Here is a 21,734-nt window from a genome sequence, read left to right as displayed (position 1 = left end):
CACACACACACACACACACACACACACACACACCATCATCTTTCTTCTAACGAATATCCTTTGGGCCCTAGCTTAGATGTTATTTATTCCAGGAAACCTCCTGCACTATCCCCAAGACCATATAAGGTCCTATCTCTCACACTCTAAACTGCAGCAGTATGAGTTTCTCTGTACAGAATTGCCTGTTTACTTGTCTGCTTCTTCCATGAAAACTCCAAGTTCCTTGATGGCAAGAACTTGCTCTGTCTTGTTCATTACTGTATCAATAGGGGGTAGCATTATGCCCACAAAGTATACAGGTGCTCAGTGTGAATTTGCTGAATGAACACATACATTTTGCAGGGTAGAAAGCAAGCCCTGTCTCCATCAAGCACCGGGATGTGCTCTTTCCTAAAACAGATTTGCTAAGACAAAACTAGTACCAGTTATCTCAAAGAGCTGTTACATTGGCTATGCAGTTATTCGTATTAGCCTATTGTGGTAACTGGTAGGGCTGGTCACAAATTATAGAACTTACCCCATCTCTTTTTCCTTGCTACCAGAACCTGCCTCCCTCTCTAGAGGCAGAAAATGTCAAATACTCTCTTTCTCAGCCTCCCTTGAAGCGATGTGACACCATTCTAGACAAGGAAATGTAAAGGGAATTCTACTTGGGTTCCTACTAAATATTTTTCACTTTCCAAAAAGAGTTTCCAAGAACTCTCCCCTCCCTTCTTGATGTTGCTCACAACAGTATGAATACATGAGGTAGTTCTCTTTAGACTGAGGTGACAACCCTAAAAATTAAATTTAATATATTAAGAGGGGAAAAAAAGCAGTGACATCATTGAATGGTTGCACCAAACCTGAACTGGTCACCTTAAGACTTTGCTATGTGCAACTGTCAATGTCTTTAGTGTTTGGACACCTGCTGATCAGGAATATGCTCTTACTTACAGCTGAACACATTCTAACTAATTATGTAAGGAAAATGCAAATTTTCCTCTGTGGCATCAGATAAGGCATGATGTTCCAAAAACCACTATAAAAACCAGCAGATGCCAGAACCAAAATCATTATTTGAAGACATTATTTTCATGTCTTTAGAAACATGAAAAGGATCATCTAAGGATGAAACTTGTTGGCTAAAGATGAAACCCAGGTGCCAATGTTAGAAAAGACCAGTGTGTCTGCCTAGGCTGGAAGAGAAGCATGAGAAGGCAAACTGGAGAAGCATATTCACAAATATGTTCATTCTTGGCATCTTTGTTCAGAATTAGCTCATGAAACAATTTTACAGATAACTACCTGCCTAGGAAACTCTCAACTGCCCTAGTAGTAAAAAATGTCCAATTGTATGTATTTTTCCAGCAATAGATTTTCAGAGCACAGGAAGGAATGGGTAAAGGGGACCCCTTATGTTTGCATGGTTACTTACAGAGATCATTCGTGTCAATTTCCAGCCTTACCTACATGGAATCAGCACCATTCACTCCATCTATTAAAAAAACAAGGGGCACCTGTTTGGCTCAGTTGGTTGAGTGTCTGACTTTGGCTTGGGTCATGATCTGACAGTTCATGAGTTTGAGCCCTGTGATGGTCATGAGTTTGAGTCTTGCATCAAGCTCTATGCTGACAACTGAAAGCCTGAAGCCTGCTTCAGAGTCTGTGTTTCCCTCCCTTTCTTCCCCTCCCCCACTCATACTGTTTCTTTCTCTCAAAAATAATAAATATTTTTTAAAGTTTAAAGAAAAAGAAAGAAAAACAAGTGTTCCACTTCTCCATAGAACATACATTCACAATTGTATTCAGTAATTTATTATTAAATCTTATATTGAATTTTAGCAATTTATATAATACTCATCAAAAATTATAGAGGGATCATTCAGTGCTTTTTGAGGAAGTCACAGCGTCCTTAAACCCAGAGAAGGCAGAATACAACAAACAAAAACAGACACTTTGACAATAAGACACAAGGTCTTCGGCAAAAGCATTCTCCCCCCAGCCAGCCCCTTTTTCCCCATGTTCTCTACCAATTTCAGAAGTTTCTCCACATGGTCTGGCTCCAATGAGCCACTCCCAGCAGTCATGGACACACGTTGCATCTAGGTTTGTATATTAACAGATCACCGCCTCTTTTGTGGTGTTCTTTGACACACGAGTGAATAGCTATGGTTTCTACAACGGCAGGATCTGGTCCTATTTTTACATACAAAATGCAGAAATGGAATTTAACTGGAAGAGATGGCAGCGGGTACACAGACAGGCTTCTGCAGGTTATTTGGGGCCAGAAGTCCACATGGACAAAGGGCTGGTGCAGAAAGACCCATACCAGACAATGCAGTGTCTGGCTCTGCACAGGTGCAAGTAAACAACAGGGAATCCCAGGTCCACTGAGGCAAGCTTCCATGGGAGGCATGGAGGTAGTGGAAAATCATTTAATACTCTTCTGAATCATGAGGAAAATGTTATCATCAGTTCTAATATAATTTATCTGCCTCAAGTCAACTATTTTCAGAATTCTGTGCTCTTGGAAGCCTCTGAACTGTGATACCAAACACTATGGGTCGTCAGGAAAAATGATCGTTGTCCTTTGGAATCCTGATGAGCTTATTCTCCAGCAAGGAACTCCCATAGAACCAGAGCACTGGGTCATCCAAACGTGCTTCAGGTTCGTTCCAATGCAATATGGCGTATTTAGTCATAACTAAATAAATGAATGTTAGTCTTATTGTTATCAGTATCATTACTATTTTCAACATTTAATGTTTGTTTTTTAAATTAAGGTTGATTTTTTCCTGAAATGCTAAAGCTTTTACATTCATACAAAAGCATGATTTGGTTTTGGGAAATTTACTGTGTAGCCTGGGAGCTAGCTCCAGTTAACTTGGATCATTTTAGATAGAATTGGTAGTGTCAGGCAATCAATGTCAGACTGTCATATCTCATTCTTCAGGACATTGGACTGGGGTATTTCATAATGCTCTCAAAGTACTTTTGAAATCACTTTGTTCAAATTGTCTGGAGCCTCTTTCCCCCCAAATTAGAGTACCCAGCACAGATTATATATGAGACAGAACTTGAAGATTACTGCTTTTCAAATGCCTTCTGAAACTTATATACTCAATTGAGTACTTTCTCCTTCAAAATGGTCCTCTTTTGACATTTATACATTCATCTCAAATATGATAACACTGATTATCAAGGCCAGACACTAGTACAATACTGGGTATGCAGGTCTTAATAAATATTCTGTGATTGAATGGGTCCATGAGTTTAGATCTTGCACTTTGAGGACCTCCTTCCAATCCACTAACACTTATGTTTTAATATCTACACTATAGCAAGTATTACGTTTTGGGGGTGAATTTGATTAGTAAAAACAGTCAAAACCACTTAGATCCAGTCTCGGGAATAGAGACAATTCAGAGAGCTAAGGGCACTTAGAGAAACACAGGGCCTGATCAAAATACTACAAGTCTGACTTTCCTGCATGTGCCCTCTGAAGGCCAGAAATAATTTAACAATATCGACAACTCTCGATCAGGCCAATGAAGTCTCAGGGGAATGGCTATGAGAGGCTTTGCTAAATAGAGAAAAGCTGGCATTCTAATTTTCACACCAATTATCTCTAATTGGGCATATACATTTATGGTCAATGTTATATACTATTTATTCAAGTGTAATGGGGGGGAAGGTCCTGTGGCCTTTGTGAATCTTAAATCCATGAAACTTCATCATTCTCATCTGCAAAATGAAGACTCAGAGTATATGATCTCTTTAAACTTTCCAGCCTAACATTCAATAATCCTATAAATAAATAGTTTAATTACTGTTCACACATATTCAGCCATTCTTACCAACTTTGCAGAGGTTTTATATTGAGGGGAACTGTCCCTTCAAACAGTTGCAAGTCTCTGAGGAAAATCATGTGTTAGGCTCTAGACTACCAGCGACACACACACATACACACACACACACACACACACACACACACACACACACCTCTGCCCCATTCACAGTAAACTATCTGTCCCCAAACAGGGACAATTATAGAAGTCATCTTAATTGTTTACATTCATGTGAAATCATTTTCATAAGTTAGGGAGTGTAGCCTCACTTTGAATAATTCATCAACTTTTCATTAATGAGCTACAACTTCAAAGGCAGAGGTAGTGCCTTCAAATGGAAGTATGACAGCTGGCTTGAGGAGCTCCTGTTTCCGAATGTGGCCGAAGTATCGCATCCTGTAGATCCCAGGCTGGGCACTCTCCGGAATGTGCCATTGCATCGTCGCGTTGCTGTGACCCAGTAATCCCTTGTGCCAGTAGAAACTGTTGGTAGGAAACAAACCAACTAATAAGGTTTTACTCTTAAAAAGCTGTGATTCAAAAAATGTAGGATTCGTCATTATATGAACATTTGGGGAGTACCTACCATAAGCAAGGCACTATCCTAGATTCTGGGAGCAATGAACCAAACAGGGACAAATACTTTCTAGAAGAGAACCTTTAAGAACTAGCCATTTGTAGAAATTGTCTCACCTGTTCTACCTTTATAACCACCCAAACCTCACCCATCCCCCCGAAGCCTCGCCTGATACTCAGAACACAGGACGTCTCCTGCTTTAAAACTACTGCAGCCCAGGCTTTGCCCCTGCTGCCCTCTGCCTCAGCTGCCACTTCTCACGTGCACGAGCCTCTGTTCCAGAGGTATGAGGATACAGTCGGAAGCCAGACAGAAATGGCTCCAAGTTCCAGGGAGCTTGTGCTCTGCTAGGGCAAGGAGGGGCGGGGGGAAGGGGAGAAAGACAGTGAACAGGCAAACCAGGAAATGATTTTTTAAAGTGACAGGTGCAATGAAACAAGTATGGCAGAGGTATCTGTCAAGAGATGTTACTTAACCTGACCCACACGAGCCCAGAGGAAAGACATTCTAGGAAGAAGGAACAGAGGACACAAAGTGTTTCGAGCAGGAAAAAATGTGGTGCAGAGGAGGGGCAGAAGCAGGGTGCAGTGAAGTGTGACATGGTATCAGCTCACTGGCCCTTGTAGGCCACCTCAAGAAGGTCAGATCTCACAGGTAAGTGAGATACAGTGGGCTAACTGACTGATATCCCCAATTGCTTAGACAGTAAGTTCCCTGGGTGGAGAGGGTGTTCTCAACATTCTGTGTGTTTCAATGATGGGCCCGTGCTCTCATTACAGAAGTGACATTCCAGCTGCTGAGGAACAAGGCAGAAGCCTATATGTATTCTCCATGTTCACTGCTATTCCGATTTGCGGCTTTTGAAAATAAAATTTTTTTTTAATCTATACATCTTATCTTAACAATAAATATGTATTTATTATTTGTTTGAAAATGACCTGTTCCCTAGATTCCTAGAGATCAGAGGAAAATGTATGCCCAGATTTATGTCTGACTACCAAAGGAGCCACAGCATGGTCCCATTTCTATTTTTGATTAACCATGTGAAGGAAACGAACACAGAACTCGTGACCTGATTTAAGGCGATGCGAATTAGACACAAGTTGCTCAAATGTTTGCCCACTTCCATGCCTCTGTCCTGCGGTGTGAAATTGATATGCTCAGAAACAGAAACATTTTTCTTAGTTCAGATGCCATGTTCAAATCTTCAAAATACTTATTCGGCTCAGGGATTTGGTAACAAAACGCACATAGCTATGCCTCTCTGAGGAAACCCCATAAACAAATTCCTTTCTTACTGAGTTAGGAAAAAATAAACACTCAAGCTTCTCATGTTTCAGTAATTCAAATGAAGAATAATTGACCGAATACAAACATGTAATACTTTTGCCTATAGACTCCTCTTTTCTTCCCAGAAGGGACTGTCAGGCTCTATAGAGGCCCGTGTGCCTTGTAACCCATTTGCAAGAAGGCTACAGCCTTCAGGGCTATGTCTGCAGCCGTGGAAAAAAACAAAATTAACAGATGTTTACAAAAATGGAGGCCGTAACCTCATTAGCACCTCGTCTTATAGTAGCCCACATCCCGCTGTTTTGCAGGGAAAGAAACTCAAAATGAAGTTTAATAAATCAACTGAATATGGCCAGAAGCTCCACGGGAATTTGATAGCAGTAATATCCTGCATTGAGCCTGTGTTCACATTTGTCTTCCCCGCGTTACTAGCCAACTGTTCTCATGGCTTGAAAGCCAAAATATCTGACAGACAAGCTCACCGTGTCTCCCAGGAGGCATCATTATGCACTATCCGCCATGTTGCTGACGTGGCCTCATATTTCTCGACAGTGAGGAAGGTCTGATGGGTCTGAAATGCAATTCATATAACGAATGAGACCCCGCATGGCCATAAAAGGTACCTGCCTGTAAATACGTCCTTGTGATCTTGACACCTGTCAATACCTGGTGTGAAAATGTATTAGAGTTTCGTCCACATTCTTAGGTGCGACTCTCTACATTCCATGCAATGACTTCAGAATGTCACTTCATCCATGCTCTTACACACCATGACTTTTTTTTTTTAAGAAAAGTGAGTGGAGCATCATTTTAGAGCTGATAGCAAATTCTGCAAACTGGGGCAGGGAAGAGACGGGATAAAATTTGAGATCTAAAAAAAGATATAAGTCAAGCCTTTTCATGACATGTTTATTAATCTATATTCCAAGACTTTCTCTGGTCACTTCAAGACTTAGGAGGGAAAATGGGAACATTTCTTCATCTTTCCATCTCTGGATAAATGAATTATTAGTAAATATATCTCCCAAGTAAAAGAATTAAAAAGGATACATAAATCTTCCCTGTCTTAGATGCTGAAAGCAATCCCTATATTTTGTCATAATGGATTTCTAGAAAGCACATCATGCACAGGTTTTATTTCCCCCATTGGGAAATTGCTATGATAATTCATTTCAGACCAAGAATTCAGCTCCAAATAAAGTACAGATTTGATATAACAAATTAAAAGATACAGAGGCCATATATCTCTAATTTTCCCCCAAAATCTTTAGATTGTGGCTCTTAAGGACAAGACTTGTATCTAATTCATTTTTATCCATTACAGTCCTTAATACCTGTCATATATAGGTGTTGAAATAAAACTTGGTGAATGCATCACTTATTTATAACTGGGCCATGGGATTATCTAAAATGTTACTGAGCTGATGGGTTATAGTCAATAAAGAAGTTTTCACTCCGGTGGTGGCTTGTAAAGAGAATGGTTTCTGGCCAGGTAAGGCAGAGTCACATCAGGGAGGCTGCAGATGGAGTGGGAGGTGGGGTGAGCGCCAGTCCCCGGGTCTACAGTAGAGGCCAGAGAAGGAGTCTAAGCCCCAGACTGTGTGAACTATGTGACTACCCTTTCTCACATTCCAACCCTGATCTCTTCCTGATACACAACTACTTAATACAAGTTACTTTATCTCTCTGGGCCTCAGTTTCTTTGTCTGTAAAATAGGGATAATAAAATGTAACCCAGTGAATAGAAGTAAGGATTAAGTTAGATTGAGGTGGCAATGTACACAGAGCACTTCACGTAGTGCCTGCAAAGGATAAGCATTACAATAAACAGAGGTGAGGAGGTCCTGATTACCAACAAATGAGGGTAGTGGGAAATGTCATGTGCCGAGTCACAGAGCGTTCTTAGAAATTAATTCTAGGGACACCTGGGTGGTTCAGTAGGTTAAACATCCAACTTCGACTCAGGACATGATCTCAAGGTTCATGGGTTCAAGCCCCACGTTGGGCTCTGTGCTGACAGCTCAGAGCCTGGAGCCTGCTTCGGATTCTGTGTCTCTTTCTCTCTCTCTGCCCCTCCCCTGCTCATGCTCTGTCTCTCTCTGTCTCTCAAAAATAAATAAACATTTAAAAAATTTTTTGAAAAAATTATTATTTTCTCATTCCAGCACTTTAAGCATTTTGTTCTCTTGCTTCTCCACGGCAATAATGATGATAGTCTTTCTCTGCCCTCAGGATATCAAATGACAGCTAAGCGTGCAGTTTTGCCATGACACTTCAAGATCTCCAGAAAACAATGCTATAAACATGCACATATTATGACAGAGTTTAACTGCCTAGAGAAATTATTGCAAACAGGTGTGTGCTGACTTTCCAAGCAGTAGAACATTTTTCCCTCATCATATTTGACAATGTCCTTTTGCCACAATTATGATCACAGCAGTAATGATATATCAATGAACAGAAATGGAAGGTGCATTTGGAGGAAAGGTATTTAGGGTTATAAGTAACAATGGTGCCTGAGAAGAATGACTCATGTATAGAATAAATGTACCCTCAACCACAATTCAAAAATCTGACCTTGAAATCATTTTTGTATACCTATTCCTTTTCCTCTACATCTTTCTTTATTGTTTGAATTTTTACAACTAGAATATGTCTAGCTATTACTTTGGTAGTTATAAGAACATTCTAAAGAAATTACAGAGGAGTAAAATTAATTCATTTTATTAATAGCCATATTAGCTATATACACTTTATCATATACACGTGTCTTCTACAGTAAAGTATGAAATGATATATAACAAACTATGAACAATTATTACCTCTAAAAACATTTATGGAAAGACAGGTACTTTCATACTCTATTTAATTTTTTTTACTTTATTTTTGAGACAGAGAGACAGAACATGAGCAGGGAAGGGGCAGAAAGAGACAGACACACAAAATTCGAAGCAGGCTTCAGGCTCTGAGCTGTCAGCACAGAGCCCGATGCAGGCCTCAAACCCACAAACCATAAGCTCATGACCTGAGCCAATGTCAGACGTTTTAGTGACTGAGCCACGCAGGTGCCCCTCACATTCTGTTTTAAACACTTCTACATTGCCTGTTTTTACATGAACATGTATTTCTTGTGTCCTCTTTCAAAGTGAAGAAATAAATATCCAATTAGTGCCAGTAGTAAAGAGTAGGGAAATGGCAAATGCAAAATAAAGTAAAACACGCAGGCCAGGGCTCCAAGCCAGGAGGGCACTACAAGTAGGACCAGAGGCTGTGGTCCTGGAGGAGAGGAGCCACAATGGGGCGTAGGAAGGAACCAAAGAAACAATCCATCCTTGGTCCTTTGATTATTTTACCAAATTTAGTAGAGTTTCTAAATTGGAATACATAAATGGGATACATAAGTGTTTCCTGTGTGCTTTTTTCCCCCAAGACTTAATTCTACATACTGTTTCTACTGAAAAATTTCCCCACACTTAAAAAATAAGATGAGGGGCACCTGGGTGGCTCAGTCAGTTAAGCATTGGATTTTGGATCAGGTTGTGTTCTGATGGTTTGTGGTTCGAGCCCTGCATTGGGTTCTGTGCTGACAGCTTGGAGCCTGCTTCAGATTCTGTGTCTTCCTCTCTCTCTCTCTGCCCCTACCCCCCTCTCAAAAATAAACATTACAATTTTTTTAAAAAAATAAAAAGCAAGTTGGAATATTTTATCATTATGCTGTTAACCTCTCTAAGGATTTTCAAATGAAAACTAAAAAGTGTATCTTTTAGTGGAAAACTAAAAAGTGTAAACAGAATTGTGGATGCTTACCTGGTTTTCTGCTGAATTCTTTGGGTTAGCGCCTACAAATGTAACTTCAGCAACTTCTCCCTGAAGAATAAAAACCCATTTAATGAGTTTTAATAAAACTCATTCTTTGCTGGGCTCCTATTTAGGCTACAACTTATGAAATGTTCTAGGATGCTGGGTACCCGTATAGATGCTATTCTATTTAATCAAGTGAGTTATCTTCTCAGAATATTAGAGACCATGCCCTTGCAACAACGGACAAAAGAGTTTAGGGCCAATAAATTACTCCAGAATTTTTCACCAGTGAAATTGTTTTTAGTGTATTCAGATGTAGATGAAGACAAAGAGTATCTTTCATGTCAGGGACAGTGAAGAAGTGGCTTCTTCAGCCTTTGATATTTTCTCACACGTCCCTCCAACACACAGCCGGGAAATGGACTGACTTATGTAAGGGTGATCAAAACTTTCCATGAATGACTTGTAGTCACACTTGCATGGATGAGATACAAGGTGGAATGACAGGGTGTGCATCTCCCTTCCCACCTGAAACAACTAAAAAAGCTGGACATATATATATACATATATAACACTGTCGTTGTGGGCAAGGAAAACAATCAAGCAACGGAAATGGTGATCGTAGAGTGACGGAAAACAGACACAATGAGCCTAGCAATCACCCCCAACTCGGTGCCTTCAGAGTGTGCAATTCACAGCACGAAGAGAAAAAGCTCAAGCAGAGCAAGGCAGTCTGTCTAAGTTAAGGGATAGATAGATGTATGTGTCCACGAAGGCCAGGTAGTCCTGCGTTCATGAGCTAGAGTAACAGAGAAGAGGGCGCCAGAGAGAGGAGAGCCACAGAGAGAGAGAGAGAACTCTGGAGATGTGTGGGGCGTTCCCTTCAACCCTGTGTGCAGGAAGACAAGACCCTGCGGCCAAGAAAAGGATGTGTCCGCAGAGATTGAAATTTTTACTCCCTGAAGCATCCAAGCACAAAGTCTGATCAATATTGGGCTGAACGCTAGTTATGTAACCACAGGGGCAGCACCTTGAGAGCCATACTTACAGGGAGAATAAGAAGAAAAGTGTGGGCAGACCCAGTAGCCACATGTTGCAAGAGAGACAGAACTTAACTAACTTAGTCAAGGTTTTGATGAGCAAGCAAACAAACAAAACAAGGCTGGGGGTGGGGAGGTGAGGCTAGAATTCAGAATTGCTACAACATAGCAAAACCATCTTCAAGAAAAAAATTATGAGATGTGCACATATGAAAATATGACTCATCTGAAAGGTAAAAAGCAGCAATCAAAACTGCCTTTCTGTGTCCTCAGGCATTGTCATTAGCAGACAAAAACTTCAAAGCAGCTGTTATAAAGATGTTCTAAGAACTAATACAAGAGAGTTGGGGAGAGAGAGGGATGCAGAACTTGAGAGACTATTGAATGCTGAAAATGAACTGAGAGTTGAAGGGGAAGGGGGAGGGGGGAAAGAGGTGGTGGTGATGGTGGAGGGCACTTAAGGGGAAGAGCACTGGGTGTTGTATGGAAAACAACTTGACAATAAAATATTGGAAAAAAAAGAATTAAAGAAAAGAATGATGATAATGACTTAAACAGAAAACCTCAGTGAAAAGAAGTAATTGTATTTTATTTTTTTAAGTTTAAAAATGTTTATTTATTTTGAGAGATAGAGAGAGAGCTGGGGAGGGGCAGAGAGAGAGGGAGAGAGAACCCCAGGTAGGCTCTATGCTGGCAGCACAAGCACCACACAGGGCTTGAACTCACGGACTGTGGGATCATGACCTGAGCTGAAACCAAGAGTCAGATGCTCAACCAACTGAGCTACCCAGGGACCCCAAGAGAAGTAATTTTAAAAATGGATTAAACATCTAATCAGACGTTTTAGAGCCAAAAATCACAACTCATGTGAGAAATTCACCAGTAAGGTCTTAATAGCAAATATAAGATGACAGAAGAAAGGATTAAGTGAACTAGCGTCTATCAATTACAAGTTATTTTATCTGAAGAATGGACAGAGAAAATTGAAGAAAAATTGATAGAGCCTCAGAAAAACATGTGGGACCTCATGTACACCAACATTCACAAAACAGAAGACTCAGAATTAGAGGAAATAGAGAAACACTCAAGAATCTGTTTGAAGAAATAGTGGATGAAATTTTCCCAAATGTGGTAAACAGTACCTTGCTGATCCAAGTAGGATAATCACATCCCAACACATCCCAAGTAGGATAATCACAAAGCTCGTCACAGTTAGATACATTGTAGCAAACTGGTGGCAGTCAGAGACAAAAAGAAAATATTGCAGGCAATAAGAGAAATATATTGCATGACTCACTGGGACACTGTAAGATTAGCAATTGACTTCTCCTGAGAGAGTGAAGAACAGGGGCCACAGGGTCACACATTCAAAGGGATAAAAGAAAAACATTTTGCAGCCAAGAACACAGCAAAACTGCTCTTCAGAGATAAAGGGACAAAACAGCCATTCCAGACAAATGAATCCTGAGAGGATGTGCTGTTACAGAGCTGTCCTACAAGATCGACTAATGGAAGTCTCCATGCTAAAACAAAATAATTCTAGACGGGAATAATAATTCAAATTCCTAAGAAACAATAACCAGCACCAGAATGGTAAATATGTGGGGCTCAATTAAAAATATTCTTGGGGCACCTGGGTGGCTCAGTCGGTTAAGCGCCCAACTTCAGCTCAGGTCATGATCTGGCAGTTCGTATGTTCGAGCCCTGCGTCAGACTCTGCGCTAACAGCTTGGAGCCTGGAGCCTGCTTCTAATTCTGTGTCTCCCTCTCTCTCTGACCGCCTCGCCCCCCATGCTGTTCCCTGTCTCAAAAATAAATAAACATTAAAAAAATTTTAATCCATCTTATAAAAAATATAAACAAATAAAAATATTCTAGGAGCACCTGGGTGGCTCAGTCAGTTAAGACTCCATCTCTGCCCCCATTTCCCAGCACACAGATGCTAAAACCCTTGGAACCCCTGAAGCCATGGGTCTTACTGCATGTTAATGAGCTGGCCTTGGGCTGTGGGTTTCTGGAGAGCCATAGGGTGAGGGCTGGTGCCTGGGTAATCCACCATGCGATTAGAGGGTTGGAATGATCAAGTCCTACTCTCTGATCTCCAGGGACAGGAAAGGGGCCAGGAGTTGGGTTAATCAACAGTTGATGATTTAATCAATTATGCCTATGTAATGAAGCCTCCATAAAAATCCCTAAAGTCTAGGGTTCACAGAGCTTCTCCGTTGGCGAATGCCTGGAGATACCGGTGGGGTGACTTCCCAAAGAGGTCACAGAAGCTTCGTATTCCTTCCCCTATACCCTGTCCTCTCTGCGTCTTCAGGCTGCTCCTGAGCTGTATCTGTGTATAATAAACTGGTAACCTAGTAAGAAAACTGTTTTCCTGAGTTCTGTAAGCCTGTTCTAGCAAGTTATTTAACCAGAGGAGGGCCTTGTGGGGATCTCCAGTTATAGCCATCGGTCAGAAGCTTATGTGACAACATGGATTCGCTGTTGGTATCTGAAGCGTGAGGGGCTGGGGGAGGGTACAGTCTTGTGAAACTGAGCCCTTAACCTGTGGAGTATGTGCCGACCCCACGTAGACAGTGTCAGAATTAAACTGAATTGTGGGACACCAAGGTGATGGCTGCAGAGAACTGAAGAATTGCTTGGTGTGGGGAGAACATCTATGCATCTGCTGTCAGAACTACTGAGCACAGAGTGTGGAGAGGAGAATCAGCATTCTTTTTCCTTTTCAAGCCCCTAAAACAATGACTAGAAAAATAATTAACAATATATACCATTAAAAAAAATCAACACAGAAATTTTAAAAAGTACACTAAAACATAAATTTCCAACCTTAAGAAATGAGAAGAGCAAAATAAAACCAGAAGACCACAAAACAGCAGAGCAAAGATCCATGAAATGAAACAGAAAAATAATGGATAAAAGCAATGGACCCCAAAGCTAGCTCTTTGAAGAAAGAAATTATCAAAATCTGGACATTGTTGATGACCCTACAGAAATTAAAAGGATTTTGAGAACATATTATGAACTTTATCCCAACAAAGTAGGCAACTTAGATGAAACAGGCAAATTCCTAGGAAGGTCCAAATGTTTAGAAAGATACAGATTCCTCAAGACAAATTAAATGCTGAGAAAGATACATAACTGATTCAAGAAAATATAGAAAATCTCATTAACCTTATAACAAGTAAGGAAATTGAATTAGTAAATAAAAATTTTGCCATAAAGAGAAGCCAAGGTCTGTGTGGCTTTGCTGAAAAATCTGATCAAATATTTAAAGAAGAAATAATACCACTATTTTCCAGGCACTTTAAGGAAATGTGGGAGGAAGCCCTTCCTACCTCATCCTTTGAGACTAGTGTTCCCCTAACACCAAAGGCAGCAAAGACAACATATGAAAATACAGCAAATATGCCTCATGGACATGAGTATAAAACTTCAACAAAACATTAACAAACCGAATTCAACAGCATATGGAAAGGATTATACACCATTTCTCAAGGGTACTTATTTATTATCTGAAAATCACCAAATGAGATACACTATATGAATTGAATAAGAGACAATATCCCTCATGGGCACTTCAGTAGACATTAAAAGCATTTGAGGGGCGCCTCGGTGGCTCAGTCGGTTAAGCGCCAGCATCGGCTCAGGTCATATCTCACAGTTTCTGGGTTCAAGCCCTGTGTCGGGCTCTGTGCTGACAGCTAGCTCAGAGCCTGGAGCCTGCTTTGGATTCTGTGTCTCTCTGTCTCTCAAAAATAAGTAAAAACATAAAAAAGAAAGAAAAGCACTTGAAACAAATCCAACCCCCATTCTTCATTAAAAACAAACAAAAAAAAACTTGGCACACAAGGGAACTTTCTCAACTTGAAGGAAGGCAGCTACAAAAATCATAAAGAAAACATCATACTTAACGACTAAACACTCTTTCTCCTAAAATTAGAAACAAGATAATGATGCCCAGTCTTCCAACTTGTATTCAACATTGTATTGGAGATTCCAGCCAGTGCAATAAGGAAAAGAAATGAAAGGCATCCAGAAAAGAAGTCCAAAAAGGAATACAGAAGCCTGTTTTCATTCACAGATCACATGATGCCACATTTAGAAATTTCTAAGGAATCTACATCCTCTAAAATCTATTGGAACAAAAAAATAATTTAGCAAAGTTGCAGGACACAAGATCAATATCAAATAGTAGTGGTACCGTCCTGCTTCATTTCTATGTGCTCTTCCTGCCCTTGATTTAAGAGACTTTTCTTAGCTCCAACAAATGGTTCCATGACCATCCATTTAAGAAAATGAAAAAGAAAAATTTAAGAAAAGAATAATTTGATCTGAGAAATCTGATTTTACATAATGACCACCTGGAAAATAAATATTTACCCATTCTGATGTTTGCAGAGGCCCTGCAGAGTCGAGAATAATTGTCAAAATCATTGCTAACAGCTAGTCTACATCATGATTAGAGGCAGATGGTGACATTAGATAGTATCTTTGCCCCTTACCCAGACACAGGCTTCCGGATCTCCTTGTGAGCCTTACCATTCTGTATGTAGATTTCACAGGCTGCAGAACATCCCCAAAATTTCTGCCTAGTGGTGCTCTATCCACAATATTGGGAATTAATGAGGCTATTAGTTGTTTGAAAAATGGAGGCTCTGGACCGCTGCTCAGGTTGGCTACTGTGTCCTAGAACAGAGGGCATTTGCTTAAGGAGCACACAATGTCAAGTTAAAGCCCCTTTTCCCAGGCTCCCACCTCCCAGAAATGGCTTCATTAAAGGAAACACCTACACATACATATCCTCACTCCAACAGCTAACAGCTTTAACAAGATATGTGGAAACTTTGCTAAGATGTGAGTCTAGATGTCCACAATTTGAATGTTTGTTGCTAGAGGAAAATTTGGGTCATAGGCAACACTTTCACCACCACCACCACCATCCCCCACCCCCCACCCCCGCCACCAAGGCAGTATAGTTCAGTGATCAGAGCGTAAGCACTACTCAGGGTTAGATTCCGGGACAGCCATTTTTTAAGTGTGTGACTTTGGATAGGAGCCGAATACTTGGTAAGTTCTTTTAATTTTTAAAAAAGTGTTGTACCTCTCTTACCAGAGTCAGTACCAAGTTTTCTTTTCTTTCCTAGACCCTTCTCTGTGCTAATTAAAAAATATAATAAACACTCTTTTAACTAAGAAGTTAAGATCAGCATAGATCCTGACTGGTTTAATCTGTTTTCCACATTTGTCACTTTTAGTAGAGTCATCGCAATGTTGATCTCAAATTTTTAGTAGTCCTTCATAATGTACTCTAATCCTCACTTATATATTTAATCTTTTTCAGTGGCCGTAACATCTGTTTATTGGCATTCCCATTTTGCAGATGGGAAAATCAGGTTGGAGATACTCAGTATTCTTTTTCAAGATCACACAGCTAATCTTAGATACAGACCCATAAAATCAACTGTGACACAAATTTCTACAAAACGAACCACACTTTCTTCCTAAGTATCACTATAAAACTTGACACTATCTCCATGGGAAGAACTGTAGGTGTGCAGTTGTAATGAAAGTGAAGACAGAGGCCATCTCTCAGGGTGGGTTGGGGGTTTCTACTTTGCTGTATCATCTGAATATTCTGTAACAGCCTTTATGATGAACATCAAAGGAGTTCTACTTTGAAAAAGAAGTACCAGACCTGAAATTGAAGGAGTGTTACAATAATACAATATGGGGTAATAGACCCTAAGTAAATACCTTGTACTGAAACATTCACACAGCGATTAGGTGGAGGCATATGGAATTGCCAATATTCAGCTTTTTGACCCACAGAAACAGCTATTTCATTGTTTCAACTTGCTATGACCAACTCTTTCTTTGAAAAGGATTTATTAGCTGTGCTATGCCCTAATTCTTTCTCAGCCTTTATTGGGGCATATATGGTATCATAGAAAGATCTGTTTTTTATTTTATGCCCTTTATCCTGCTTGTTGAGTAATTTTCTGACAGCATAATCAGCTTCATTAATAACTGCATCCCAAAGGAAGATGTCCACAAGTGGAGTTCTTCCAAGGAAACTTGTTAGATGCTCTAGGTACGTGCGTTGTATATGCACATTCCAAGATACTTGCTGTATTTCATCACATCTAAGCCTCTATTGATTATAGCAACTACTGTTTTTGAACTACCAAGAAAGTAAAAACATGCTACCAATTTTAATCATAAGATTCCTCTGATCAGAAGGTGCATCCCAATTTCAGAGATGCTACAATATGGAAAATGGGCGTCTCAGAAGGAATGACTCACTCAACTCATGAAGTTATTGGAAGGACAATGGCTGGGATTCGAGAACATTGGTTCAACTCCCAGCTACAGTTAGAGTAAGCCTGATAAGTTCTTACCTCCAAACCAATGTGCTTATCTGGAAAGCGGCCGGGGTGGGGGGAATACTGTCATATTCCCATGACAATCATGAGAATAGCATGAGATTATATACATGTTCAAACCAATCACCACCAAAAGATATTAACTGAATCTGAATTTGCTGTCAGTTTCATTCCTTAGAGATACCTCATAATTACAAACTTTTTAAATATAAAGTTTTTTTAAAAACTGAACATGTGCAGCTAAGGTTTTCTTTGGCTTCCCTCTGCTCTCCCCACCCCTGAGACACACACACGCACACACACATGCACAAGCGCGCACATGCATATGAGTTTTGGTTACCGTAGCAATGGCCTTAGCAAGGGCTTTGAAGAGCTGGATGTAGGCAGACAGAGTATGTGGTCCATAAATTGTAGAGGCTGCCTCGTACCGCTGAGCCTGCAGGGGGGCAGGGCTGAGTTTTATACCATTCTACATATCTCGATCCATTTACAGAGGTCACACATCTTTGGTGAGGGGTGATATTGGACAGCTCGCATAATTCAAACTGGCCTAAATCTAAGATTTAATCATGACAAAGGAAAGTCGACCTTTCTACACACCAGCTAAAGTAAATGGCTCCCATCCACTACTTGTTAAAAGCAGTGGCTTCTCTTGGCTTACGGTATTTGGATGACCAGTCCACCTACTCTTAAAGAGGAGAATGGCTCCTAGGCTTAGGTCTATTTTAAGTATTTGTTATATGTTTGCCCTCAAGGAGCATAGCAGAAGGGGGAAAATGAGAACCTCAGGAACTCCCGGAGACAATGGGTAGTGATGGTGCCCACCGGAGAATGACATTTAACCATCATGGAACTATAAAGTAGAGCCAGATACATTTCCTCTCCTTCAGCTGAGCTGCAAGCCTTTGGTTTTTCTACAGGAACCTCAGACTCATCAAATCAAAAGTGGATCCATCACTCCAAATATAGCCCCTCTCCCCGCAACAGTCTTCATCTCAGTGAATGCCCCCTCCCCCACCATCTTCAACTCCTCTCTCTCCCTCATCCTATATCCTATAAGTTCCCAAGCTACCATTACCTGGAATCCCTTGAACTCTCTTTTTTTTTTTCTGTCTCTCCTGATTTTATTGTGGCCCAACTCTTGGCTCTCACCCAGATTGTAACTACTGCTTCCTAATCAGTTCTCTGCCTCCACACTTAATCTTCCAATTGAATTTTCTACACTGCCATCCTAGTGACCTTTCTAGATCACAGATTTGATCAGAACACTCCTCCCTTGGAATTAATTCTACTGCAGTTTTCTAAAACCTTCCTTATTGATGTAAATTTCTGTGGCAGAGCATAAAAGATGCTCCATCAACCCATGCTTCTCCACCAACTAGTCCCTGTCTCACTACCCTCAAATGACTGTGGCCTCACAAATGTATTAACTCGGTGCCCCTCAGACTTTGCATGCATAGCTTCCTCAGTATGGACCACCTCCTTCACTTTTATTTGCCTAACCAGTCCTTACTCAGTCTCAAGAACTCACACAGATGCTACATCTCCCAAAAAATCCACCGGACTCCATTCCTCAAATACCCAAAATAGACTAATGCACTTCCTCTTTGTTTTCATATCACTCTGTGGATCCCTTTTACAGAAATGAAATTAACTGCTCTTTTCTTTCACTAGACCATAAATCCTAGTAATCTTGATGGTAGGGGCAGGTTTTTACTTATTGTTAGGCTCAGATAATGGCTAGTACAGTATCTGTCACAACACGTATCTGTGGAATGAATTGGTGAATAAATTAATTAATATTAATCCTTACAGGAGCATGTCCCTAAGAGAAGCTAGTAGAGGTTCCTAACCTTATTTGTGCCCTTCGATTCCTTTGGCCATCTGTTGAGGCCTATGGGCCCCTCTCAGAGTAAATGTTTCTAAATGTATAAAATAAAATACATGGTTGACAAAGAAAATCAATTAGACTGAAATATATTAGTCAAACATTAATAAACCATTATTTGATAGCATAATGTTTGTTCTTCCTCATTGAATAACAAGAAATGTTTGTGATTCTTGACTAGTAATAAGATCTAGTAGCAGATCTAATAACTACTGTGATCTTAAAATAGCCATAAGAGTGAAATATTGCCAAATCTGCAAAAACTTTATGTGATACAAAAAGTATCTGTGTTCCTTATCAATGAAAAAGTCAGAGGCACTGCTAGCATTATAATCATTTGATGCCTACATTCATAATGGAAGGAAATTCTAAGTTAACAGTTATAGAGAAATGAAACGCTGGATAAATGAAAATGATTCTCACCCAAGTGAACCCAGTTAGGAATCTTTATTCAACAGGATTTCCTAGAAGGCAAGGGCTTTCAGGAAAGTCAGCAGAGGGTATGGGGCAGAGTCCCTTGCTGCCATCACTGGACATTTGTCAAGGAGCAGACTGAATCCCACCACATGCACTGCCAAGAAACGCCAGTACCCATGTTTATTACCAAAGCCCCCAACAAAATAACTTCTTTCAGAAAAAGTGGAGGTCAGTGAGACCAGGGTTCTGACTTGAACTTGGAAAGGGCAAACTCCCAAAGACAACCTCTGGCTTATGCTTCTCTCACTGTCCCCAAACAAAATCACCTCTCAAAAACATCTTTAAGGAAGTCTAGAAAGAAAGCCTGCATTTGACACAACAGTCTTGACGAAAGTATAGTATAGTTCATTGGAATGACGAGAACTTGCTTACTTTACCTGGTATTCTTCAAAGGTGGTAATGTAATGTGTATACACATTGCACAGGCCTGAAATAACAGCGGTCATATTCTGCATCCCATAGGTGGCAAATTCCTGGTGGGGGAAAGGTAGCGTCCAGTAAAATTACTCTCCATTGTAGTGTATGCTCTCAGCCCAGTTATACTTAACACACATTGTGACTCAGTGTAAAAAGTCTCTCTTAACATCATTCCTAATAATCAAAACTGCTTGGGAATGCACAAGGACCAGCGAGGCCTTGGGGAAAAGAGAGCCGTAACTGCACTACAGTTGGGCAAGTCAGTGGATCTATGAACATTTCAGTGATTAAATTTGCAGATACAGAATCTTGTTACTAAAACAGACACTAAATCCATTTCCTAAACAAGTGTAATAGGAGGATACTGCTAACCATAGTGGTTATTTCTAGATCCAAGTATGACTACGTCATTTTAGAACCATCTACAATACTTGCTGAATAGGAAGAAAATTACAAATACAGATAAAATACAGAATTCCTAACATGGATTAGATTTTATTTAGACAGGACTTCAAAATATTAAGGTACAGAGGGTTATTTACTATTTAATCGATAAAACCATTATCAATTTTTAAATTATTAATATATATCAATAAATATGAACATGTATTATATATATTAATAAAATATTTAAACCAGATTATAGTTTCCTTATCATTTTTAAGCTTATTTTTATACCACTAATGTTTCATATTCATCTCTATGCATCTATGCATTTTATTTTTTTAATGTTTTATTTATTTTTGAGAGAGAGAGAGACAGCATGAGCAGGAGAGGGTCAGAGAGAGAGGGAAACACAGAATCCGAAGAGAGGCTCCAGGCTCTGAGCTAACTGTCAGCACAGAGCCCAGTGTGGGGCTCAACCCCATGAACCGTGAGATCATGACCTGAGCTGAAGCTGGAGGCTCAACTGACTGAGCCACCCAGGCGCCCCTCATTACTTCCAAGTAGTATGAAACTCTAGGCATCTTAGCAATGATTAATTTAAAAGGTATCAGATCATAGGATTAGGGAATTATTTTCTCTTCCTCAAATATAAATGCATACATATTTCATTTCGTTCTTAACTTACTGCTTGCACTGCCTCTCGAAGTCTTCGTCCAGACATGGTCCTGAGTCAAGAAAACAGAATTATCTAAGTGCTTCCCAACTCCGAATGCATGTGAAGAACACAGAAAAACTTGCAGTGAAAGACAAATGTGATCCTGGCTCATAATACAATGTGGTAAGGGGCGTACAAGCTCTATGAAGAGGCAGAACTAAAGTTGAGTTCCTTTTTCCTAGCTGTCCTGTCTTCAACTGAAAACAGACGACTTGAAGGAGGAAAAGGGCATCAGTGAATATCACTGGCAAAGACTACAATCATTGTGCATTCGTTGATTCAACAAAAACATACTGTGCATTTGATGTTGGCAAGAACTGAGGCAAATCGAGAGTGTATGTGCTCCTGCCTACAAAGAATGTATCATTTCATTCCTTCAATCCTTAATAAAATACAGCATCTGCTCCATAAGTGGCCCCCTTCTAAGTGCTAAGGATTCAAGGTCAACAAGAAAATAAAAGAAGTAGAATGGCAATAATTGCTACAGGGACCATAAAGCAGAGTAAGGGTGAAAGGGCGATGGCGGTGGTCCTTGTAACAATGGGGCTGCTCCTCATGCTGTGGGGACATGGTGGTGGTGGTGGCTGAGGACAGATGTGGGCTCAGTAGGATTGGCCTCTCTAGAGGTATGAACAAAGAACTGAAGGAATAACAGAGTCGGTCATGGGGATAAAAGGAGGGTCAGGGTTTCAGGCAGAAGGAACCTTAAGTTTATAAGCCCTAAGACAAGAGCATGCTTGATGGTCTGAGAAATGAAGCCAAGGTGGCAGAAAGAGGGGTGAGTGAGAGAGAGAAGGGTATGAAATCAGAGAGGTTGCAGAGGGAAAAATCACACAGGACCCTGTAGGATATTGTAAGGGTTTAAGAAATTACCTGGAGTGAGATGAGAACCCTCCAGTGGGTTTGAGCCCTGACATGAT

The 21,734-nt window shown here is 40.3% G+C and overlaps 1 protein-coding gene across 1 annotated transcript in view; it reads right to left on the bottom strand.

The window, feature by feature from the left end:
- Positions 1–4,123: 4,123 nt before the first annotated feature.
- ASAH2 (N-acylsphingosine amidohydrolase 2) overlaps positions 4,124–21,734 on the bottom strand; it is a 73,475-nt gene continuing 55,864 nt past the window's right edge. The window contains exons 14-20 of the mRNA XM_029919510.1: positions 20,785–20,824; positions 19,673–19,768; positions 17,271–17,366; positions 15,087–15,233; positions 9,505–9,564; positions 6,180–6,268; positions 4,124–4,313 (exon numbers count right to left, since the gene is read on the bottom strand). Of these exons, the coding sequence (XP_029775370.1) occupies positions 4,124–4,313; positions 6,180–6,268; positions 9,505–9,564; positions 15,087–15,233; positions 17,271–17,366; positions 19,673–19,768; positions 20,785–20,824 (718 nt within the window). The remainder of the gene's footprint in view (positions 4,314–6,179; positions 6,269–9,504; positions 9,565–15,086; positions 15,234–17,270; positions 17,367–19,672; positions 19,769–20,784; positions 20,825–21,734) is intronic.

This window comes from Suricata suricatta, chromosome 2 (assembly GCF_006229205.1).
Source record: "Suricata suricatta isolate VVHF042 chromosome 2, meerkat_22Aug2017_6uvM2_HiC, whole genome shotgun sequence".
NCBI classification, from domain to species: domain Eukaryota; kingdom Metazoa; phylum Chordata; class Mammalia; order Carnivora; family Herpestidae; genus Suricata; species Suricata suricatta.
The sequence above is the reverse complement of the archived record's forward strand: the minus strand, read 5'-3'. Positions and strand labels throughout refer to the sequence as shown.